We start from the raw sequence: 24275 nt of genomic DNA on the forward strand, positions 1-24275 counted from the left end.
TTTAATCATTAAACAGCTTAAAAAGATGTTGCACATGAAAGACAAAATTTGGTATAAGTAGGTAAGAAGGTAGGTAGAATAATGTATTGTAACAGAAAGGCACAATAATATGAAGAAATTTAATGAAGCCACTACGCTTTTCGAATAAATATTAAAAGTAAAACTTTATGTAGGTATGGCAATTAAAGTTAAAAATAAAAACATTATCTCTTTTATTATAAACATTCTTTTAACTAGTGCGAAATAATTAATTTTGATCCAAAATAAAGTAATACATTTCATCATAATATTATGAAGTTATTCTCTTTCCTACTACTTTTAAAGAATGTTTTTGGATATTTTTTATAAATTAGTAATGTTGGCTACAGTGGTTTCCATCGACAAGCAATGCCGCCATCCGTCAATGTCATTGCCATTAGCCGTCAACTGTCATTTATAGTGAGCTTGCATTTACTGATTCCAAATTGTTCCAATTTTTCATTAGTTTATTATAAATATCTCAAACTTACAACAGTAATCTCCTAAATGTTAGTATAATTATAGTTTTCAGGTAAAACTTATTTGAATTTATTGCTCATTATCAACTAAATAATATATTTGCCGACATTTGTTCTTGCAGTTTGTTGAAGATGACGACTAACGGTGATATTGGTGGTCTCGATGCCAGTGGCAAGATAATAAAAATGGAAGTAAGTACAATTTTGTTATAAGCTTCAATTGAAGCAATTCATACAAAACAAACGTACAAAAGCGATGACTCAGTGTCAACAAAGAATACATGAAACTCCTTACTTGGTTAGGTTTCATCAAATTAGAAAACATTAATAACATTCTTAAAAAATATATATATTCAGTACGAAAATTATACAAGTCATGCATACTTTAAATTACTATTTTTAATGTAAATCACCATTTTGCAGGTGGACTACAGTGCTACTTGTGATGAGAAGATCCCGATGTGGAAGTCATGGGCAAGCAGCGGAAGGGTGCAGGACGCAATAGACCAACTGCTGGCACTAGAGAAACAGACAAGAACGGTATACCATTTTGATAATATTAATTCTATCTATTCTCAATATTATCATTTGATTCCAATTGTCCTTTAGAAATATTAAATCATTAAGTCATGCATTTCCTAATAAATAAAACTATAAATTTCTCAAGAATTTTATTATAATGAGTGAAATCAGAAAAATAATGTTAGTATCAGACTAGATACTAGAACAACAATTAGTATAATTATGTTTATTATTGTGTATTTTTATTTCTGTTAATAGTATCTTATATAAGAAACAAAACATCTTTATTTATCCAGGGTGCAGATATGGCTTCAACAGCAAGAATCCTGGTTACAGTGGTACAGATCTGTTATGAGGCTAAGAATTGGTCAGCACTCAATGACCATATTGTACTTCTGTCCAAGAGAAGGTATGTAATAGATCAAAGATTATTGTGCACTAATTATATATAATAAATAACTTATGTTTGTTCGCCTTCTTCTTTGTAATTATCGAATTATTTCTGTCTTATTCCTGGGCATGGCTACAAACTACTACACTACCCAAATGTATATTTGAGTGATTGATTTTAAGTATTAAGATAGGTACTATAATTTACACATATGCTAGAAGCTAAAAAAAAAATTACCTTTTAGGTCACAACTGAAACAGGCCGTCGTGAAGATGGTCCAAGAATGCTACACATATGTGGACAAGACACCAGATAAAGAAACCAAAATAAAACTTATCGAGACTTTAAGGTCTATCACTGAAGGAAAGATTTACGTTGAGGTGGAGAGAGCAAGACTTACAAATATCTTGGCTAAGATAAGAGAAGAAGAAGGGAATGTGACTGAAGCCGCTAAAATCATTCAAGAGCTCCAAGTGGAGACTTATGGGTCTATGGATAAGAGGGAAAAAGTAGAGCTCATTCTAGAACAAATGCGTCTGTGTCTTGCTATCAAAGATTATATCAGAACCCAAATCATATCCAAGAAAATTAACACTAAGTTCTTTGAAGAGGATAACACTCAGGTATTATCAGTTTTATTCTTACAATCTCATATTTCTTTAACTCCATCCCAAAGGTTGTCTGGAAGAAGTCGCTTCTAAGCAATAAGGCTGCCTTTTTGTACGCTATCTCATTTATTGTGTTATATGTATCTTATATGGTGTACAAATAAAGAGTATTTGTTGTTGTTGTTGCACTATTTTCATGCTATTACAGCATTGATATTCTAGTGGTGTAGTTTTTCGAGTTACAAATATATGACATGCTATGTTCATGTTAGTTCTATGGTGTTGTTATTTGCAAATTTGCAATTTATAAATACTGACAAAAAAAATAGTGTCAGTATTGTCTCCAATTACTTAATTAAGTAACCATCTTAACATCTGTATATTAATTTAACTAAATGATAACAGTACAGTACAGATTCTCTATTTATTAGTTTTGTAAACAATGATTTAATTTCTTCATAGGAGTTGAAAGAAAAGTTCTATAGAATAATGATAGCAGTGGACCAGCATAATGGCCAGTATCTCGCAGTATGCAGACATTTCCGAGCACTCGGTGCCTTGGGCGGGCCAGATGCACTCATTGGCAGTGTTGTGTTTCTAATTTTGGCTCCGTACGACAATGAACAGGCTGATCTTACGCACAGATTGAATGAGGATAAGGATTTGGATAAACTGCCTGAGTACAAGTGAGTATGTTATGTGATTTGCTTAATAATATGTTCTTTCTAAATTACATTCTAACTGAAATGGCATGAGTTAAATAGTATAATTTGTTTGAATAAAAATGTATATAGCAACAACATTTTGTGTATGTTTCTCACACATACGTCATAGTTTATATTCAAAAGCATAATAGGATGTACATTAAAAATGTAAAATTACTTATAGTGGATATAGTCCTCGTTTTAATTTCATTGGTAATATCATTATCATTCTCATAAACTTGATTCATATAAGTTTTAATTACTCTTGCAGACAGTTACTTGGATTATTTATCAATCCTGAAATTATAAGATGGAACACCCTATGTTCCACATATGAAAAGATGCTTAAAATGACTCCATACTTCGATGTGACAGAGGAGAAAGGACTAGAGCGCTGGAATGACCTGAAAAATCGAGTAGTAGAACATGTAAGTATAAGGCTAGATCAAGCTGAAAGATGAGTTATAATAATTTTATCACAAGCATTTCAATATTAAATTGGACTACATTAATAATAACTTTTAAATATCGTCTTTTGTAAATATTCATAATAAATCATCAAACGAAATAAATTTTAGAGATATTTTCTATTATTCTCAATATGGTCCGTCTTGCCTTGACGTGATATGCCTGCTTGATGTTACAAGATTTATAAAAAACATAGGTACATAATGTATTTATTTTTTCATAATGTTTTGGTCTTTGGATAAACTGAGTATGTATGTAGGTATCTTTAAGAATCTTACGTAACTTTACGTGAGACTTCTAAATGTTTCTTGAGAAGTCAAAACAACTACGATAACATGGTTATTTTGTTATCGATGCTTATTAATCCTACCATTATGTTTGCAGAACATCCGCATAATGTCGATGTACTACACGCGGATCACGGTGCAGCGCATGAGCGAGCTGCTGGGGCTGAGCGCGACGGAGACGGAGGACGCGCTGAGCTCGCTCGTCGTCAGCCACGTCGTGCGCGCCAAGATCGACCGCCCCGCCGGTGTTGTGCACTTCAGGTGGGACATTCGGATATTACTTGTCTCGTATGAGACGAAATTGAATCATAAATCATTGTTTATTAATTTCTCTATTATAGAAAGCTTTTGAATCGATAAGGGTGATACGATATAAATTTTAAAAATAGCTATTAAACACAAAGAATATCGGTTGACAAGCAAAAGAGAGAATGGTAGTAAATAGGTATGTTGAATGCCGCCTAAAATCGAAATTCGACCGTAACCATAATTTTTAAACTTATTATTATCTTTCGTTCTAATTTTAAATTAGTTCTATCTTTCGTTGTAACTTCTATCAATAAATATTTGAAAACAATTCAAATATTTATTGATAGAAGTTACAACGAAAGATCATTAATAGCTACGAAAAATAAAGTAAGAGGATTTTTATAGTTTAAGTAACAATTGTAGAGACTTGAAGTTAATATAATTTTTCATCTTTACAGACAGATACCATATTTTTTAAACAAAAGAAACTTTAATCTTATTTTAGGCTGTATTATTTGCTTTGTTTTATTTTTTAACATTGTGTCAAATTTATTTACATAATATTAATGCTATTTTATTGCAGTCTAAACATGGACGCATCTGATCGCCTCAACGAATGGTCGAACAACCTCAACACCTTGATGCAACTCGTCAACAAGACCACGCATTTGATCAACAAAGAAGAGTGCGTTCACAAACATCTTCTAGCAACTGCAGAATAACTTCAAAAGCATTTCAAACTTCCTTCAATAGTATTTGTTCAGAGTGCCTCTACAAAACTACTGCAGAATGGATTTTGCAAAACTTCAAAATAACCTGGAAATATATTAACATTACGTTTCTACCGCACACGTGTGCCGTTAGACCACATTTTTAAATTGTACTTGAGTAAGTTTAGGGAATAAATTTATTATAATAACATAAATTTTGTTTTGATTTACAAACACGCCTAAAATTTTGCTACCAAATTCTTTTATTTAATTTGCAAATATTAATAAACCATTTTATACAAAATGTGTTAAGTCACTATAATATGTATAGTAATTTCCGAAAATATACCAAATAATAAGAATGGTAGCTTCAAATAAATAATTAATACGTCCATTCAGACATTACCTACTACAATCAATATACAGATAAGATAACTAATATAAATGGTCCAAGACAAATTTCAATTATCAGAATCAGTACAGTTTAGTAATCCGAGTCAACATATCTTCATTTAAAGATATTTTTTGTTTCCTTACCTTAAATAAAATGTTAAATCCTATACTATCATTACTCTTATCGGGAGGGCTGGTGTTATTTTTCAGGTTTTTGAATAAAAAGCATAAACCGCCGATATTGGGTATTTATCAACAGGCCAATAAAACTTACTGGATCAAATTTATAGTGATGTATATTTTCCTTAGAGTGAAACAGGTATGTTATTGTATAAAATTTATATTATTTATTTATTTTATAGTAATTTTGGTAAATGTGAGAGCGCCGCTGTGCCATAAATATAATAGGTATATTACGATAGGCACCTTACAATTTACATTGCCTTGCGTATTTTTATTTCTTTTTAAAATCGAAACCCATTTTTTTCATGAGAGAATTAGCTAGAGTCTGTATTTCTATTTACAATTATTAGTATTTTTTACTAATATTTCTGATGTCATATTAAATTTCTCATCTCCTATCCTAAACTCATGAGCCTCTTAAGCCATCGGGCGAGTGCCATCCTAAACTGCACATTGCAGGCAATTTTCTTTACAGGGATACATGTGTTGTGACTCGTTGATTTCACTATTCATTCGGAATGAGCCATGTAACTATTTATCATAACTAAGTCGAGAATAAAAAATGAAAATGAAAAAAGACACTGTTGCTTGTTGCTCCTACCAAAGTTTATCTAGATACCATCAAAATCCTTCACCTTAATCTTATGCTGGGATTACTCTATAACGTAGGTCCGGTCAAATAAATAATCAAAATTACAAAATACACCGACATTTATGAGATTGCGATAGATTTATCAGTTACCAAGGTGATAAGAGCATTGCATTAAATTAATACTAAGTTTTCAGTTTAATCCTATAATCCCAACCGTTGTAATACTTTCTTTTTTTTCAGTTAATTAATTACTTAAAGCGACTTTTGGCCGTTGAAAGGGGCGAAAGCGATGATGGGACCGTCCATGTTCATTCATATGATGCTAATTTGGAAGAGAAGTATAATCTTGGAGAGTATTCTAAAGTGAGAATATTATTATTTATTCTGCATCAATAAATACTTTAATAATCGCCATCATTACCTAATTGCTCTGAAGTATCAACAATGGAGACCAAAACATCACATAGTAGTTTTTTACATTCAAAATTAAAATCCAATTAAAATAAAAATAAGTTTTAAAAGCATATTGATTAAACAGTAACTGTAAGGATATCGTTTAATAAAAAAAATATCTTTCAGTCTATTGATGGTGTTTATTTTAATGGGATGACCAAACATGGAGATGCTATTATTTGTGGACTAGCCAGAAGACCGAATAACGTTTGCGATGCTTTCCTTTATTTAAAGGTAGGTAGTTACTTAAGAATCTCTTATGATATTCGTATAAATATTTTATTCCTTTCTATTGTGGTAATACTGGGATGGACTTTACTTTTTATTATTATTATTTTCTGAATACCTACAGGTAAAAGGGCAAGATCTTCTACTTTCACCGAGTCTACCAGACACTCACCTCGATCAAAGCAGATCAGAACAAAACCAATACAGCGTCCGGGGGATTTCAGTCAACAATTTTATTCCCATGCGTACTTGGGTGGTTTCCTATAAAGGCGAAATGAAGTAAGTTGTTATTCAAATGTATGTATTTTATTAGCGTAGTTATGAAAAGTTATACTAACATTTATTTGTATCTTGCTTTAATTGTTTAAATATACGACCAGTAATACTCATTACTATCTACCTAATCTACTCAGATATGTTACACACAATTTAAACTGAAAATTCAGGAGCCTTCTATACTTAGCCTGTTCTATATAACTATGTAATAAAAAAGGTGAAATAAGCGCGGGTGGCACACACAGTTGAACTAATAAGTGCATACTAAACTTAATCTAATCTTTAATTGTATCTTAAGCATGCTTAGGCGATTTTATTTTAGTGTATAATTTAAACGACAAAATATTTTTTCTAAAAAAATATGTATTTAGACGCGTTCTTCTTTTAAAGTTTTGTTAGAATTTGTTACAAATTATTTGGAACTCACGCGTGTCTATATTTTAGGCCCAGAAATGATCCAGATAAGCGCGTGAAAGTCGAGACTCACTTGACTTGGAGTGCAAACTTCGGTCCATTCGAGTACAACACCCACATGTCTCCACGGAGCGTGGCCGACGACTTGGCTAGGGAGCAATGGTCATCAGATTATTTCAAGCTGGTTAAACAGTAAATATTATTTAATAATATACCATTACATATACAAGACATATGATCTAATAGAAATTACCTTTGTACATACCGTCAGGAGAACTATGAGATTTTACCTAACATTGCAGGAATCAATAATTTACTTACCTACTTACAATTTTGTAGAAAAAAATGTTTTTGGCACATATGTTTGTATTGTTGGATGATTGAACTGATGCACATAGGTCTTCGGTCAATATTATTACAAATTGACGGTATTTGTGAATTGTCGGCGTTTGGTGACGTCATACTTCTTTTATTGCAGACTTCATCAAACACACTACGAACAAATGGGTTTTATAACAGGCAGTGTTTCTATTGACGGCAAAGCTTACGAAGTTAATATGCCATGTGTTAGAGATCGCAGTTTCGGTAATTTATTATATTTAATTCTATTACACTACACTTACTAACTGAATTGTACATTTATAAAGTACCTACTTTTGTCTTCAGGTCCTTTACGTGAATGGAAAAATTTCCACCGTTATGTATATCATTTTATTTTCCTGGAAAATGGGGACTGCATGGCGGTTGGCAGTGTTTCTCAACCTACTATTATGTCGCAGTAAGTTATATTTATTGGTTAGCATGATTCTCAACTATTCACATTTTATATATTTGCGTTTCTTTACGTATTAGAATGTTGTTGCTTACTCCATCCTTCGGATATTAACCAATTTGCAATTTGGTAAGTGTTAACCGTCCTTATTATAAAAGATCTGTGAATTCTGTGACCAACGATTTTACCTTTCAGCTTAACTATTGGATACTTCTGTCGCAAATCCGATCAAGCTGTTCTACCAATAGATTCAAGTGACTTCTATTTGTATCAGCATGGAGAACATCAAATATTGCCCAAAGATTATGCATTTACTTTTAAAGCCGGTGAGTGATTTTATTGTTTAGATATCTGGGGGGTTACTACCATCTCTTAAAACAATATTATATTAATCTTACATTGAAAACAATGATTTAAGGAGGTAGTGGTACGAAACAAAATAATGTTTATACAATGTTGAAATAAAACTTTCCTGAACTATGATGGTTCTTAGAAGATGGTGGTAGGCCCCCTGAAACGAATAGGTATGCAGTTCATCTAATGATACTATTAGGTATCTAAATAATGAATTCAGTTTGCTCTCTGGGTCCTCCTGTAGTCGACACAAGTCCTTGCATAGAGCTGACTGCAAAGTTATAAAAACGATACCTAGGTACAGTTATGTTTGTCCCTGTAGTTCCGGGACTAGAATAGGGCTACGGTATACCCTGCCTGTCGTAAGAGGCGACTAAAAGGGGCTTCCGGGGTTGCGGGTGGCGAGAGTGGGAGCTCGAACCGTCCAGTAAGCTACCCCGGGAAGGACGGTATGTGTGGTCGCATACCGTCGTAATCACCAGATGTTGTGGGAGGAGCGAACGCTCCCCTAAGGCAGAGCCCGATTCGGGCATCGCGCTTGGAGGACTCCGGTTGTGTTCCGTTGGAGATCCCGGAGTTCTCCAACAAGCGCCGAGGACGGCCACCGGGGGGGGGTTTTAGTGCGGTAAAAATCCCACATAACCCGACGTCGCCCCACGTCGTCGTGTACCTTTTGAAGGTTTCCCACTCTAAAAGAAAAAAAAAAGAAAAAAAGGTACAGTTATGTTATGTAACGTTTAATTTATTTTAGGTGGCGAGTCATACGTAGTTCAAGTGCTTGTTAACGATGAAGATACTTTTTACATCGGAAAAGAAAGGGAGTCTAAATTCTACGAGAGATGGTCTAGCGTGGAAGTGAACGGCGTCAAGGGATGCGCTTGTGTTGAATGGCAGTATAACAATGTTAATACCCAAAAACTAAACACTAAATAAATAATAAGAACAGTGTGTTTTTTATTTAATTACTCTTCAGTCATTCGGTAGCTAAATGTGGTATTAGTCAATTTTAACGAGGAAATAATTTCCATGAATATGCCAACAAGTCCTTTTTTCGAAAACTCATTAAATGAATACATTTTATACTACACAATCGCATAATAGTATTAAGTTTTAAGCATGCCACAGAGTATAACAACACAGGTATATTAAATATCAAACAAAAATCTAGATATTTAAATTCATAATTTAAATTATATCCTATGCAGTAATTAAATCACTGACCTAATAAAAATACGGATAAAGAATACCTACATTTAAAATCGGTTTCGTACGCGTCTAGTAGGAACTCCTTTCTTAAAAATACAGTAATTCGAATAGTATACGCTTTATTTAAATTAAATATATAGGGGAGGATATAAAATATATGAAATAAAACATCAGAATAGCGAGAAAAGTTAGTATAATTAGCATAACATTATATAACATTTAACTAAAGATTGTCTAAAACACAGACTAGCAACTCATGGCGTCGTTAATATGACATTATTCACAACTGTAGAAATACATCAACACAATTGTGTTTAAGTATATACGCTATATTCTAAAGAATATAGTAACATAGTAAATATTCAGTGCTACAGTAAATGAACATCCATTTATATTCTAAAGCGCTTTAGACAGAGGCATTCGTGTTAACGTCCAAATACAGAATTTAAAATCTACTCTAAACTAGACACATAATTCAACACATTACTAAACTCATTACTTAAACTAAGAGATATAAAGAATTTCAATGTTAAATAGCACACTTTTAGAATTACAATGACTAAGTAGAATATTCAATAAATTGACTTATGTACCTAGAAGAATACTATATGTATATGTTGTAAATTCCACTACATGGAAGTAGTATCGATCGGATCGAGGGGAAATTAAAGTTGAAGGTAACACGCCTGATTTAAAACAACCATTTTTCTCGAGTAGGTACATGGTATTTGTTCTTACATTCTGTCATTGTACTTCTAACGGTACGATATAACTAAGCCTATTAATATGTCTTTAGACGAAACCTAAAATAATTTCACTAATATGGATAAATAGCATTATTGTAACATTGCATAATATGTATGAGCGTTAACTAAAACACCGTTACTGTCCAAACGCATTATAGTATCGAGATATTTGTCAAATCCTATAATATTGTACTTTCAATTCAGATATCAATAGTATCTTTGACTACTGTACAAAGTTTAAAACAAAGGTTAGAGATTTTATAATGCTACAGGTGAAAATATATGTACTTATGGTGCATATTCTTACGTTTAAAAGAAGCGAAAATAGTAGGTAGGTACAGTTACGCAAAGCCCTATTAGTAACGGACCAGACATTTAAATAAATAGTTTCATCACCAGAATATACATGCGAACACATAGCTTTTCAGATGGCCTATAAATAATTGTATGTTCATAGGTAACGCACAAACGTACATAGGTATAGTCCACGTAAAACTGAAGTCCGCTCTGAATACAGAAATGAATCGTGTCCCCATAGCAAATGACTACACCTGCTCGCAACTACTTCAGAGCGGACTAGCAGTTTGGCGCGAACTATACACAGCACTAGACAGTTTACGGATAATTTTCGTTTGGAAGCTAGTAAGCTGCCAATCGCTCTCTTGTATACTTGGTGTCATTGTGTGAACTATAGTTATTTTTTAATGGAAATGGGTATCTCTTGTTAAGTTGCGTCTATTAATCTTATGTATACAATAGTATACATATAGACGCTAACTATATTTAAATTGATGCGGCTTCGGATTTAAAGTAAGCACACTATAATAAACATAAATGTAATTCAAAATAAAGCGTTAATTTAAACCAAATATCCGTGAACTGCTAGTAGGTACAGCTTATATTTTTTGTGTACATATAAATATTAAGTGCCACAGTATTATTACTAATATTATTCAATTTACATTTGCGAGTGATTACCTACTCTGTACACGTTTCATTGATTTCCTTAATACAAGTATGTGACAAATTATACATGAATGTATAAGTTATTTGAATGTCTGTATACAAAAATACTGTTCTAGCTACAAATACAGAAATGCTGTCAGGAAATATTTCAATTTTATGGAAAGAATTATACATTAAATAATACTACTATAAGATTAGTAAAGTTTTAACAAGACATTCGCAACTAATTGTGTACTGTATAATCATCTGTATTTGTAGCATAAAATACAATCATTTATTTTAATCCATTAAATATTGGAAGACAGATTGATTTATTTATAAAAACTACCTGCCATGTTCAGAAACTTTAATTGAGTACATGTATAGAATACTGCTGTATAGAAATTGTATAATTGACTGTTCAGTTTAGCGCACACTGTACCGTTCATTATACGAGAATGTATATTTTCTGATCAAATATTAATTGAAATTTTAACTAGACAGTGTGCGTTTTAGTATCCTTAAATATGAAAAGTGCACCGCAAATATATATTTACGAGGACAATACGACGATTAATATTATATTTCCTATCAATGATCAAAACGTATGTCTGTTTAATTTGGTATTACTTTGTACAGATATTTTCGTCTATTTATACAAGATACTGTAAGCGTTTTAGTATTAAATCATCAAACTTGTCACAAAAGACCTCCGCTATAGAAAAAGCGAATTCGGTTTAACAACAAATTGTTCTTAATATTTTTCATTAAACTTGTGCAATAGTACCTATAAATTCCATGAGAATATATCATAATATACACATACATCTTCTTACCTTTACACAACTATAGACAATTATTTTCTTTGGTATTTATAAAGGAATAGAATAAATTTGTTAGTTTATTAGCGACCCATTTAAAAATATACAAAACATAGTCTATATAATAATACTACAAATATTCAATAATATAGCGTTCCTAAGGAATGAAAAATAACTAGTACTTACTTTATTGAAGTGTAATTTAGAATTGTTAGGACATCAAAAATTCATCACACCTAACAATCTAATTGACACGATATTGGCTAGGCTACATACGAACCAACTTTTTATTTTACCTTTTTATATATCTTTTTATAATATACTTATTTAGAAACGCTTTTGAATACTAAATATATAAAATGAGAAGAGTTGAAACTGCATAAACAAAATTAGTTTTTGACTACGAATAAATTCTAGTTTTAATAAAGTATAAAATGAAATTAAATAATATAATAATATATATTATACAAAATCAAAATATATATTAACCTAATACCAAATAGTTATCTAATCTGCGACATTATATATTTTATAGGGTACGACATCTAGTGTTAAAGTTATCTAGCAGATGTTGCTTTGCTAAGAGACCTGACTTTTTACATCTACGAATTACATTTCGAGACTTTTTCTTCTTAAATTTACTGCTAGACCCGATTTCCACTCAGTACTAGGTCAAAGGTTTTATATAATACAATGAAAATGCACACCAAAGGACATCAACCTTTCAGTTATTGGCATATTCTGTAAAGTAACCTTTTAATTGCAGTATATTTCACTGCTTTATTTTAATACATATTATTATATTATGCAGTAATATATACCTCTCGGAAAACATAAAAAAGCGCCCGTACATTAATATATTTCCATATCAGAAAAGCGTAGTCCATTTGGTGGCATTCAATTGGCAATAGATGTATATTTACTTTAACATTAAGATAACAATTAACATATTTATATTAATTGCTAAATTACAATACAATTAAGATGAATTGACTAATGGTCGACTTATCAGTTTACAATTTTTAAGTGTATATTATTGTATAAATAAAAGGTAATGTTATAGTTAATGACTAGGAGATAACAACCGATTCGACTAGACTGACGTAAAAATAAATAATTATTTTTTAACACCTACCCCTTCATCTTATAGTTTAATCGATGTACAAACTTGTCTTTATTATTGTAAATTGGTTATACTGCTATTAAAAATGTCTTTATCATTTAAACATTTTATATTCATTTTTCTTTTATATTTTACAAATATTATGCAGTGACGTCATAACACTCAAGTCTCGAGTTATCACGTATATCACGTTCGGGTCGTACAAGTGCATAAGCAAATAAATAATACAACCTTCAATAGGTATTAAGTGTTTTATAATATAAGGTTTATATTATTAAATACTTTAATGTGATTTCAAGTATTCGGAATGTTTTCTAGTTATAGCTGAGAATGGCTACCATATAATCATTCTTCTTTTAGAAGCAACAACGTATGTAAAATACGTAGATAATTAATGAGATTTTTTGTACTAAACCAGTGGATATTTTTTTTATCATATGACAACCGAAAAGTCGACCAAAATTAGTCAATACATATTTTCACCGAAAACTAATACATAACACTTTTCTACAATAAAAACCAAGCGTGTATTATAATATTTGATACGTCTTTTAATATGAACCGATGCGTTGCAGACGGTTTTGATTCACGTACGTCTGATTCCCGTTTATAGTTGTCCTTAATATTATATTTCGATTATAATATATTTGGAATGAATATCAGACTAGAGGAGTATGAATCACAGCACCCAGATATAAATTATTCATTTAGAAATGTTCATAACACTTCGAGACGGTCGTTAACACAGTTTAAGGCAGGAAATATTTAAGAGCTAAGTTTTATTTATTATCGATACACATTGATACGAGAAAACATTATAGTAGTCGTAGGTCTAATATTCTAAATCGTAGTAACGCCCTGATTTGATCTGAGTTGCTATTTTCATATGACAGTAGTGTCACTATTTCAATAGTAGGGGACACTGCCAATTTTATAAACCTTATGAAATCATTTTTTTTAGTTTCGTCGTTCTACAAGTTAAATCCATGATGATACACTAATAATACTATAAAATAAGGAAATAGACCTAATTCTAGCAACAACTGTTTGTAGACCGGTCAAAATTTGCAAGTTGTCTTGACAGATTAAGTAATTGAGATTTTTTTTTATAATATACCCACTGTAATAAACAGAACCTCTTTTTTGTAGTCGATTGAGTCGGTGAATCTGATTATATTGAATTTTCAAGTAGAGCAATATAAACAACGCAATTTAATGTAAAATTAACGATCTCATTAAAAACGTATCGCAACTAGAACAGTCTTGTAATTTTTGTTTATACGAAGTCATATACAGGGTGAATTTTTCAAACGGGCCTTCAGGGCCAAATCCCAAACTATAAGGATTAGCGAAATATGCTGAAAGGAGTTCTCGTAACTCCTTTCAGCATTTTTCGCTAATCCTATTTTGATGAAAACAAAAACTGTATCATTAGTTTTTTAAATATATGTTTTCCTAGCTGAGAATCGAACGAGTTCATTATGAAAAAAAACACAGCCTCTATATTATTCAACTATCTGATAGTGTCGCTTATAAGGATCAAATTTTGGGAAGTAATGTTATGTGACAAATTAAAGGAAAAGGATTTTTTTGAAGAAAATACCAATTTTTTTCATACATTGGCATACTAATCCTTAAGTAATATAGTTTCGGATTTAGCCTTTAAGGCCTATTTGAAAAATTCACTCTGTATACAATGTTGTTACCAGAATTAAGTACCTTATATACAAACTACGATTGGGATGCGCACGCACAAGCGTTAAGCTGATCGGCAGCAAATAACCGCCTGGAAAAGTAAACACCATTACCCATTTGATTATTTCTTTTCCTCTTAAATTTATGCGACAATTGTACCAACTATAACTTGGTCATATATTTAACTGTATTGATTTTAAATCGCTCGTGCCCGCGAACCCTAAACTCGCCTACAAACAATAATATGATGGCTACTTACATACAGATACAACGCGGTAAGCTATGTCTTTTAAAGTATATTAAATCCTAAATAACGTCGCTATATGTACTTGGGACAGTAGCCTCAATCCTAACATAACTAGTGAAGATACGTATATGATTTTGTTCCCTCCCGAAAATATGTAACTTACTTCAATGTTCGCGTTAGCCTTGCCCAATCTCAACAACATTTGATAATGTAAATGTTTAAATACCTACTAATTTTCTATACACCCAGACCAAAAACGATAGATAAAGCTTTATAATAAATAATTTAATAAATCCCGCAAACTTGCTCCAGTATTTATCAAAATAAAACAAATTGGATTTAAAATAAATTAGAATATTGGATGAATCGTCATATTGTTGTGTTGACACTTGGAAATAATATCACCAAATTTACTTGAATTAGTGCATGTTGTTCTTTCAGACAACGTTCCGCGTAACTTAGTCTATCTAATTTTTGGTCTGTATCAATACTAATATTATGGTATCCAACATAAAAAGGTTGCTTAAATACATAATGAAATTTCGTTAACACATATTGCAATTCTTTCAGAATCATAAAACTAAACATAACTAAATTACAACTAAATGTATTGTAAAATTATAATGTTATACATATAGCACAATAATAACATAATTTATTACATAATTATAATTATGTATATCGAATACTGTTTCGTTACATAACACAATCATATGTTGACTAGTATGTATTTGTACATAAATAATAATCGTAATGAGCTTGCCTATTGCTAGGAGTATGATTGTAATAAGTTAAATTTAAATAATTACATAAATTTTAATTAATTTTAAGCATATTACTCAAACTAACGCATTATGTCGATGATTGAGATCAAGCACAATCGTTATACAATTCTTTAATTATTAATGTGTTAAGGAGCATATAAATATTTTTTTCAAAATCAATCAATTGAAGGTGGTAGAACCTTTTGTGGTTCGACTCCGGTGGCACCACCGTCACACCTATTTCTACCTAATAACAGCAGTATTAGGCGCTGCTGTGTTCCGTTTTGAAGAGAGCGGTGAAGAAGACATACTTTTCCGAGGCATTCCAGCTTAGTCCGACCTCAGGTAGGAATATCTGATCCTATCTGGGGTTGATTACAGATGTCCATGAACGGCAGTAGTCACTTACCATCAGGTGGACTGCATGCTCGTCTGCTACTTCTATATTATAAAAAAAAATTAAAAAAGTCCATTCGGATTAAGAAGGTCATGTCCTTCCCAAAGTTTAAAACTATGTATGTACACGTACTAAATGTACTAAAGTCCACCCGTGACATTATAGGGGTTTTAAAAAAATAGTCCTGCAAATTTAAAAGCTTGCCACTTTTTTCACCAATTTTATTTTAACTAATTTTAAGGACTGCATTTTTATATAATATCTAAAGATCTTTTTTTTCGCCATCAAATTCTTTCAAAACCTATCTACGAAATTAATGGATCAGCCACTGCTCAAAGCTATAACAACAATTAAATATCAGTATGTGTAATATACGTCTCGGAAAAATCATCAAAACTCAATATGTAAAGTGACATAAATGCGTTGGTTTGAACAAAGCTTAAACACCGATATCATTTGATTTCCATAAAAATGTGGTCACATATCTTTCGATGCATTTATACTAAATAATATAATGTGTTATTATATTTTAGCTCGTAAAATTTAACAGCCTTAGCTTAGCATAAGCCTTGTCTTTTATCTGCTTTTTAATTATTTTAAAAGACCTTGTAATAAATATTACATCATATGAATAATATTTAAATTGAAGATAAATAAGATAACAAAAATATTCTTTGGTAAACACAATATACGAGCTTAAAGCGCTTAAAATAAGAATAAAAATAATTTTATTGTGCTGAGTGCACGATACTTAGTTTCATAGCATCGCAGAAACTAATAATGTATCTCTTGATAATAAATAAATAATTTAAATTATTTTATTAAATAAAGTATAATTGAAGCACACAATGACGTGTGCTTCGTGTTCGAATCAAAATTTAGAAAAAAATAATTTAATAAACAATATTTCATTATGATATACACAAGATGAATTCTAGGAATGATACTACATTCTTACCACATACTTGAAGATTTGGCATAAAAATATAGAGGGGTCATCCACTCTCGTCGCTTTAAATCCATGGATTCCCCTCGAAATAATCTTTTACTAATTATGTACACAATCATTTGACGTAAATTATTGTAAGGTACAAACGGCCGACGCGCCGGGGGCGTGGTCTAGTAAAGCTCGTCTTCGTCTAATGCCTTCGAGGTACACTTCCCGGTTAAACAGCCCCGCTGCTAACGGTACCCTAAAATGAATAAAAAAATGTTATCAAAAATCAAAATCAAAATGAGTTTGAAATACTATAGCTTTCGTAAACTTTGCTTTGATAAATACAAACTTGTATTCTGCCAACAGCTTCTTGTTAACTTTGTTACTGTTGCCATCGAACATTTTGTTGATGATGTTGAAGGCTGTGCTTATCGTAGGTATATATGGTAAAGTCCACGCCAAAGTGCTAGTCCGCTCCGAATAAAGAACGAGTCGCGTTGCAACAGTAAATTGTGGATATTAACTGGACAGCACCGGTCCCCCCGGGATCCTCTGTTGCCTGCTCTTTCCCACGGGTACAGAGCTACGTTAATGTGCCCTTACGTTACGGAGTATATGCTAACTAAACCTGCGCGCAACAACTTCAGGGCGGACTAGAAGTTTGGCGCGAACTATACTAATGGAAATGAGCTACAGGTAAATATTTATACTCACACATCGGTACCGGGCCGTAGCGTTGCAGAGAAGAGCCCCCAGACAGGCTTATGATCGCTAGTGCATACCGAATGCACAGAGTTGTACGCCAGGCACTTTAGACCCGATGACGTCATGTTGGGCGCTGTGCTTATACGACGCAAACCTGGTATATAAGATTAGAAGTTTATCAGGAACTTAATGGTACCCTTAAAAGAATCAATCGCTGTGATGAATCTCACAAAATAGTATAGACCTCTTTTTAGCGTTATTATAGAAGCTATTAGACTCGAGAAAATGTTACGTTAATTTAATAAATTTGGCTTATAACATAACTGAAAATTGTGTTGAAAAATATTTTAAATAACATCTTGTTTCTTGTTGTTGAAACAAACAAATGTGTAAGGTTGCAAAAGAAATATATATATTATAATATTTTCAAATAAATGACAAAAAAGCAAGCATTACCTGAAAAAGCCGAAGAATTTGCTGTCATAGATTTCGCTTTATACAGTATGCGATCTGTATACGCGGGAGCGCGTTGTTTACTAGACGTATCGAATTGTTGGCTGCCAGGATCATACTGAAATATAAATACATACATAAGTATTAAATATAATACAATAATAGCAATAAAAAAAAGCTTTATATGCTTATAATCCCTCACATTTTTTTAGACCCGTATGTATGGTGAAGAAGATTTACTTATTTGAGATTGTAAAATATTATATTTTTGTAAAAATCCTCACGAGAAACCGTATTAAGAACGTAAGCGACATAGAAATCTAATATATCTTATTAGAAATCTAATTTATACTAGTGCTTTATCTCTCTCATAGTGATTGTACAGTTATGAGGTGGCTATTGGCGTTTTTGTTATCATACAATAATAGACAGTAAACAGATGAACATGCCATGCGGTTCTGGAAATCTGAATCTGTTTATGTAGTTTTGAAATTGACTCACCTTATAAGTTGGCGGAAAAGTGATTGGAGCTTCGCGGAAATCTCTGAAAGCGGCCCCGTCTTCGAGCACCGCAGTCAGCTGGTCGGCATGCAACAGCCCGTGAGGCAAGTGGGGCGGTAGGGGAAACTGAAAAATAAATAAACATTTTTAGACATATTACGACACTAGCGACAACACGATGATTTCGCGCTAGGCCAGACCTTCAATTTTGTATTGTACTTAATTTTTGTATTTAATGTGTACAAATTTTTACGAAACAAACCATTATTACTCTTTGTTTATATTTAAAAACTGCCACTCTCAAAAAAGTCATAGCGAGTACCTACAATGTGTGCTGTAATTACAATGATTTTGATATTAATGTAAGAGGCAATTTATGAGTATGACTCACCTGCGTTTGCTCCATCCACCTCAAAACGGCGGCTCGGGGTTCACCGAGCCTGAAGTTTAAGTCACCACACCAGAATACATAATCAAAATTATTTGTAACATCTGGAAACAAAATAAATTAATATAAAGGTTGTATGTAACACTAGTTTTTGCCCGCGGCTTCGCCCGCGTTTAAAAGAAAATAATATAACATACTAACATACATAAAACTAAAAATTCGTACCTTCAACTTTGCTAAAGATCATCACTTGCATAATGCATATTTTACGATTCAATCCTTACTAATATCGATTAAAATAATCGATGTTTTGGGTCCAAAAGATCGATTCTCCAAATAATCGATCTTAGATCGCCATCCCTAGTTCCCGTGGGATTTCCGGGATAAAAACTATCCTATGTCCGTTCTCGGGTTTCAGACTATCTTTGTACAAAATTTCATTAAAATCGGTTTAGTGGTTTGGGCGTGAAGAACAGACAACCAGACAGACAGACAGACAGACAGAGTTACTTTCGGATTTATAATATTAGTAAGGAAAGTAAGGATTATATGTTATTTTTTTTTCTATTGAAAAGCACAAAGTCGAATTCTTGTATATATTATACAAATTTTACAAGGGGATAAGTGCATATTCACAATTTCTAGGAAAATGTAATTAATTCGATAGAAATGTGAATAGTTACAATTTTTCTCAATTTTACTAGCAATCATTTTTAAGTTTTAAAAGAAACAAAATAAGTTTTAATAACAAAGTAAGTTTTTAAAGAAACAAAATAAGTGAAACAGAATAAACTTGGTTACCTTTACTCCTATGTTTACAAGGTAAATTCTTTGGTAAGTCAATAGATCTGATGATCCTTTTAATGTCCGATACTCTCTCTTTCACTTTCTCCTGATGAGCCGTCAAGTGTGCTGTTACAAATAGAAAGGTGGATCCAAACAATGCAAAGGATATAGCAACGGCACCTTTCGTCCGGAAAGCTGTCCCGGGCCGGACTGACAGACTAGAATCTTCTGGTAGTGAACAGTACCATATAAGATCTCTCCGTATAAATATTGTTAAATGTATAGTTCCTGAAACATTGAAATATTGACATATAAGTATGCATAATTTTATCTTTTAGTAACACTTGAAAATTATATTAATGGTGCAATCTTGTTTAATGATCTATGACAATGATAATCTAGCAATCAGACTGTAATATAAAATAATACTTCGTCAAAAAGAGTACTTAGAATACTATTTTGCAGATAATTTTAATGACCATAATGTGTCTTGTAGTAAGAAAAACAAACTTAAGACAAGTTTTAATATTGTACTCTTATACTTTATGGTATTGCATAAATATACTAAACATATTTTATATCCTGTAATTATTTTAATTAAATGCAAAAATAACATACCTAAATAGTAAGAGTGTAACAGTAAATGTGATGGTCCCAAAACCTCCTGTATAGTGATCTCCCATTCTGTGCGTTCAGAATATGACTCTTGAGTGCCTATTGCAAATATATCTGGCACATGTTTCACTTGGTTTGGAAATATAAAGTCAGCTAATTCTCTGAAAGTACAAACAATAGTAAATAAAGATGTGAAAACATTTCATTCGGACTTTAAATTGTAATTACTTTTAATAGAGTAGATCAATTTGAATCAAATGAAGACTAAATGTTAAAGATACAAAGTAGGAATATATAATTAGTTCATTGAATTATATATAGTAGTTTTGGTGTTATGCTATTTCAAATGAACAGACAGGAATTCTAAAATGTTAAAAATTGCTATTATTACTTAGTCTCCGGTTATAACTACTTGTTTTGTCAATAAATTTGTTGTGCAGACACGCATGTATGAATCAAATAGATAATTATCTATTTTAAAATTACATCATCATTACTTTTCGTTCATTGTATCATATTCTGTGTTATAGAATTGTATAAACATAATAAAACATTTGTTTTTAATAAATTAAATTAACTAATCTAGCAAGCTATACCTGGGAGGTGCTTGTCCGTTCATATTCCAGGTTCCAACAAAGATTCTGACTTCTCTATCTGGGAATACATGTTCTAATTCTGCAGCTCCAAGTATTGAATGGGATGCTAATCTTCCACAAAGGTAGTTTCTGTAAATACAATTGAACATTAATATACATATCTATTCTTTTAATGGATCCAAAACCATATCTATATTTACAGTATTCATGTAGTTAAAAAATAGTTTTTTCTATGAATTTTTTAAAAGACTGAACAAAAATGATCAACAAAATATGATAGAATGTCTAAAATGCATTGTGTTATATAAATAACTGTAGTTCTAGATCTATTAGAGAGACTATCAAAATATTAGATTCAAATTGAGATCCCTGTCAACATTAAGTCTCTCATATGCACCGTGCACCAACCACAAAGTAGGCTAGAAAAAGTAATAATATGAATACCTTTCTCTAGCTTCATGTGTAGGTATCAACCGCAACACTTGAGCAGCAAGCAGAGAGTTCCGAGCTAGGCTATCGGTGCTGCCGGCTCTTGATGCAGACCTGGTAATTGTCGACTTAGTCCTAAATCAATAAATTTAATAAAATAACTTAACAACACACTAAGAAGACAAATCTTTTACTAAAACAAATATAATATGAAATTATGATAAAAAATATTAAGTTTTTTTATATTAAATATTTATAATTAATGCGCTTAACCATATTATAAATGCATATATTATGTGATTCACTTATTTTGCTAAATATTTCATATAAAGCAGTAGTAACTAATAATGTAAGTGTTCGTTTGAGTTTTCCACAAACAAGCACTGGGTTCGAATCCATTTTATGCATGTCTAAACTGCCTAAATGTATAAATGTCTAATATGTAAATATTGCATATTATTAAAAAAAGAAAGCATTATGGTCTACATGGATTAGATGACAGTTAATTATCTTTATATAAGTTTATAAGAGTAAAAGAGATTAAAGGTGAATTCTTACTTAGAAAAGCAATAAACACAATTATTTAAATAACAGATTATTTAACATACCTTCTCTTACGGTCAAGGGAACTGCTTCTATCACTTTCAGGAGAAGATGATCGGAAAAGGGGTTTCGTTTCGTTTGATATTAAATGATCAGCTGATAACCTTTTGACAAACAACTTTGTCTTAGGCTTTGCACCTTCAAACGAGCCGGAATGCTCAAAACTCTTCTTGGAGTCGTCTGTTTTAGGAAAATTGACTGTTGCTTTGGGTATTTCTTCTGATTTAGTTTGTGAGCACGATATCGTGTGCTCACTAATACTGTTATTAGAATTATTTACCGGACTACTCTGTCTTGAGTTCGAATCGTGTTTTGGAACGTGATCTTCCACTAAGCTCTTTGGGCGTGATCGCCTAAAGAACGTCTTGCAGCACTTTGGATTACTCTCATCATCATTGTAGATGTGTTCAATGTTTTCATTAACATTATTGCCTACGGATTCGGAATTTGAATTTTTTCGGACATCTCCTGGGTCACTATTCGCGTCATTACTCTGCGCACTTTGAGCTAAGAAGGGATCAGCGGGGGACATAGGACGAGAGGTGGACTGGCTAAATTCTTCATTGGAATCTGTGTCTACATAGCAACCGACTTTTGGAGACTTCTTCACGAATAATCGCTTGCGAAGAGACAATTTTTGTTTGGTCCTGGTGGGTGACGTTGTCATGATGGGTTTAGATCCACAAAAAACACTAATTTATGTTACTAATTACATTTTTTACTAAATATAGACAACATAACCTATAATAAAATATCCCAGTGACATTTTGCGAACTACGAAAAATAATGAAAGATGTCATAGCTTTTACTCTTTCTAGATAAGTTCAAGATAACCACTTATGTTCATTCTAACACCTCAGTCTCATAATAAGTAAGTAAATAAATAAATGCAAATCACACGATAATAAAATCATGAGTAAGATTGTTGTATAGGTACGTTTAAAGGAAATACTTTATTTGTACATTTTTAGTAACCATGGTAACCCGTAAAGCCTGTCGTAAAACACTGTAAAGGAGATGTTTCAAAATGTATGGGCTCCCGGCCACCTTTTGTACACTATACTAAAAACTAAGAAAACATGCAAAGAACAATTCGTAGGGGTTCATTTTCTTCAAATCATGTTTGTTTAATTGTTAAAAAACAATAATTTACGCTTAAACTTGCAACACAACAGTGGAAAAACATCATGGCGGTAGTGATTACCGTAATAATGTCATCTGTCATTCTATTTTAACTTACTATATACATATACTTTTTAATATATTTTTACGCGAATGGGCGTATATAGATATATAAATATTGTATTGTATGTATTGAGACAATACCTATATTTGATAAACATTAATTATATTTACTTTCATAAATCTTGACTTAAAACAAACATAACAAAATATATACTTCTATACCAATTTATTTTAGTTAAAACATTTAAGTGTGTAAATAAAACAACTTTAAGAACACATTTAGGTAATATTTTATTTATTGTCCATTTAGATACATTTTTTATTCATTTTCAATATCTTCCGTTCTCAATATTTTCATCCAATCATGTAGTAGGTTCTGTAATATCCTGTGACGAGCTCAACCCAACATCAAACAATGGCCATAATGTGAGCGCAGCTACCTGCGAGTACGGTTCGTTGCCCGGCGATGCAGTTGCAATAATAAATAAATAAAATAAATAAAAGGCAGTTGCAATAATAACTGATTATTTTGTCATCCCAAGAATGTCCTTGTCTTGCTATTGTAATTATCTAAAAAAGAGAAATGTAAAAAGATTAGCTCCTTTAGTTTAAAATTATTAACGATTATTTCACGATTAATACAACTAACTGATGTATATTTTACCTGATGATATTAAATCCTTGTCAACACAATCCATAGCGATCGCACGAAAATCACAAGAGTCCATAAAACATAAGCTGGGTAAACAAGTAAGATAGAATCAGTCCAAAATCGTAAGCAGCACAGAGCAGAAACATATTCAGGGTTGAAATGGAATCTTCTCATCAGTACATATTTATTCAACGTTTACATTGGATTCCATTATTATTTAATATGTATATATCCACTTTTACACATATCAAATTGACAACTTTTTTTTTTAATTTGACAGGTCACTTACATCTATAAAACCAGATACTATTTAAAAGGTGGTTTTGTTATAATAATTATAAATAATTAATTAAATTCAGAAATAATGACGGGATACCTAA

At 31.7% G+C, this 24275-nt stretch overlaps 3 protein-coding genes across 4 annotated transcripts; 2 read left to right on the plus strand and 1 right to left on the minus strand.

Annotated features, from left to right (window-relative positions):
• Positions 1–390: 390 nt before the first annotated feature.
• Positions 391–4651, plus strand: Rpn5 (regulatory particle non-ATPase 5). The gene is made up of 9 exons (XM_073075954.1): positions 391–527; positions 620–689; positions 921–1037; positions 1316–1428; positions 1655–2033; positions 2481–2704; positions 2994–3150; positions 3575–3738; positions 4310–4651. The coding sequence occupies exons 2-9, from the start codon at positions 630–632 to the stop codon at positions 4446–4448; spliced, it is 1353 nt and encodes a 450-aa protein (XP_072932055.1). The 5' UTR covers positions 391–527; positions 620–629; the 3' UTR covers positions 4449–4651.
• A 332-nt stretch (positions 4652–4983) lies between these two features.
• LOC140744017 (uncharacterized) lies at positions 4984–9044 on the plus strand. The gene is made up of 9 exons (XM_073075451.1): positions 4984–5148; positions 5845–5967; positions 6184–6291; positions 6410–6564; positions 7006–7167; positions 7454–7560; positions 7642–7753; positions 7943–8073; positions 8853–9044. Exons 1-9 carry the CDS (start codon positions 4984–4986, stop codon positions 9032–9034), a joined length of 1245 nt encoding a protein of 414 aa, XP_072931552.1. The 3' UTR covers positions 9035–9044.
• A 4088-nt stretch (positions 9045–13132) lies between these two features.
• Positions 13133–22824, minus strand: INPP5E (Inositol-3-phosphate synthase). 2 transcript variants are annotated; one of them, XM_073075956.1, is made up of 10 exons: positions 22064–22824; positions 21471–21569; positions 21027–21155; positions 20434–20591; positions 19831–20103; positions 19033–19133; positions 18642–18767; positions 18144–18258; positions 17697–17841; positions 13133–17238 (listed from the first exon to the last, which is right to left on the minus strand). In XM_073075956.1, exons 1-10 carry the CDS (start codon positions 22723–22725, stop codon positions 17124–17126), a joined length of 1923 nt encoding a protein of 640 aa, XP_072932057.1. In that variant the 5' UTR covers positions 22726–22824; the 3' UTR covers positions 13133–17123. The 2 variants fall into 2 exon arrangements, with proteins under 2 accessions (XP_072932057.1, XP_072932056.1); XM_073075955.1 differs by having other exon boundaries at positions 21471–21590.
• Positions 22825–24275: the final 1451 nt, after the last annotated feature.

This window comes from Epargyreus clarus, unplaced genomic scaffold (assembly GCF_041222505.1).
Source record: "Epargyreus clarus isolate Ecla_fem2 unplaced genomic scaffold, WU_Ecla_fem_2.2 ptg000008l, whole genome shotgun sequence".
Taxonomy (NCBI): Eukaryota; Metazoa; Arthropoda; class Insecta; order Lepidoptera; family Hesperiidae; genus Epargyreus; species Epargyreus clarus.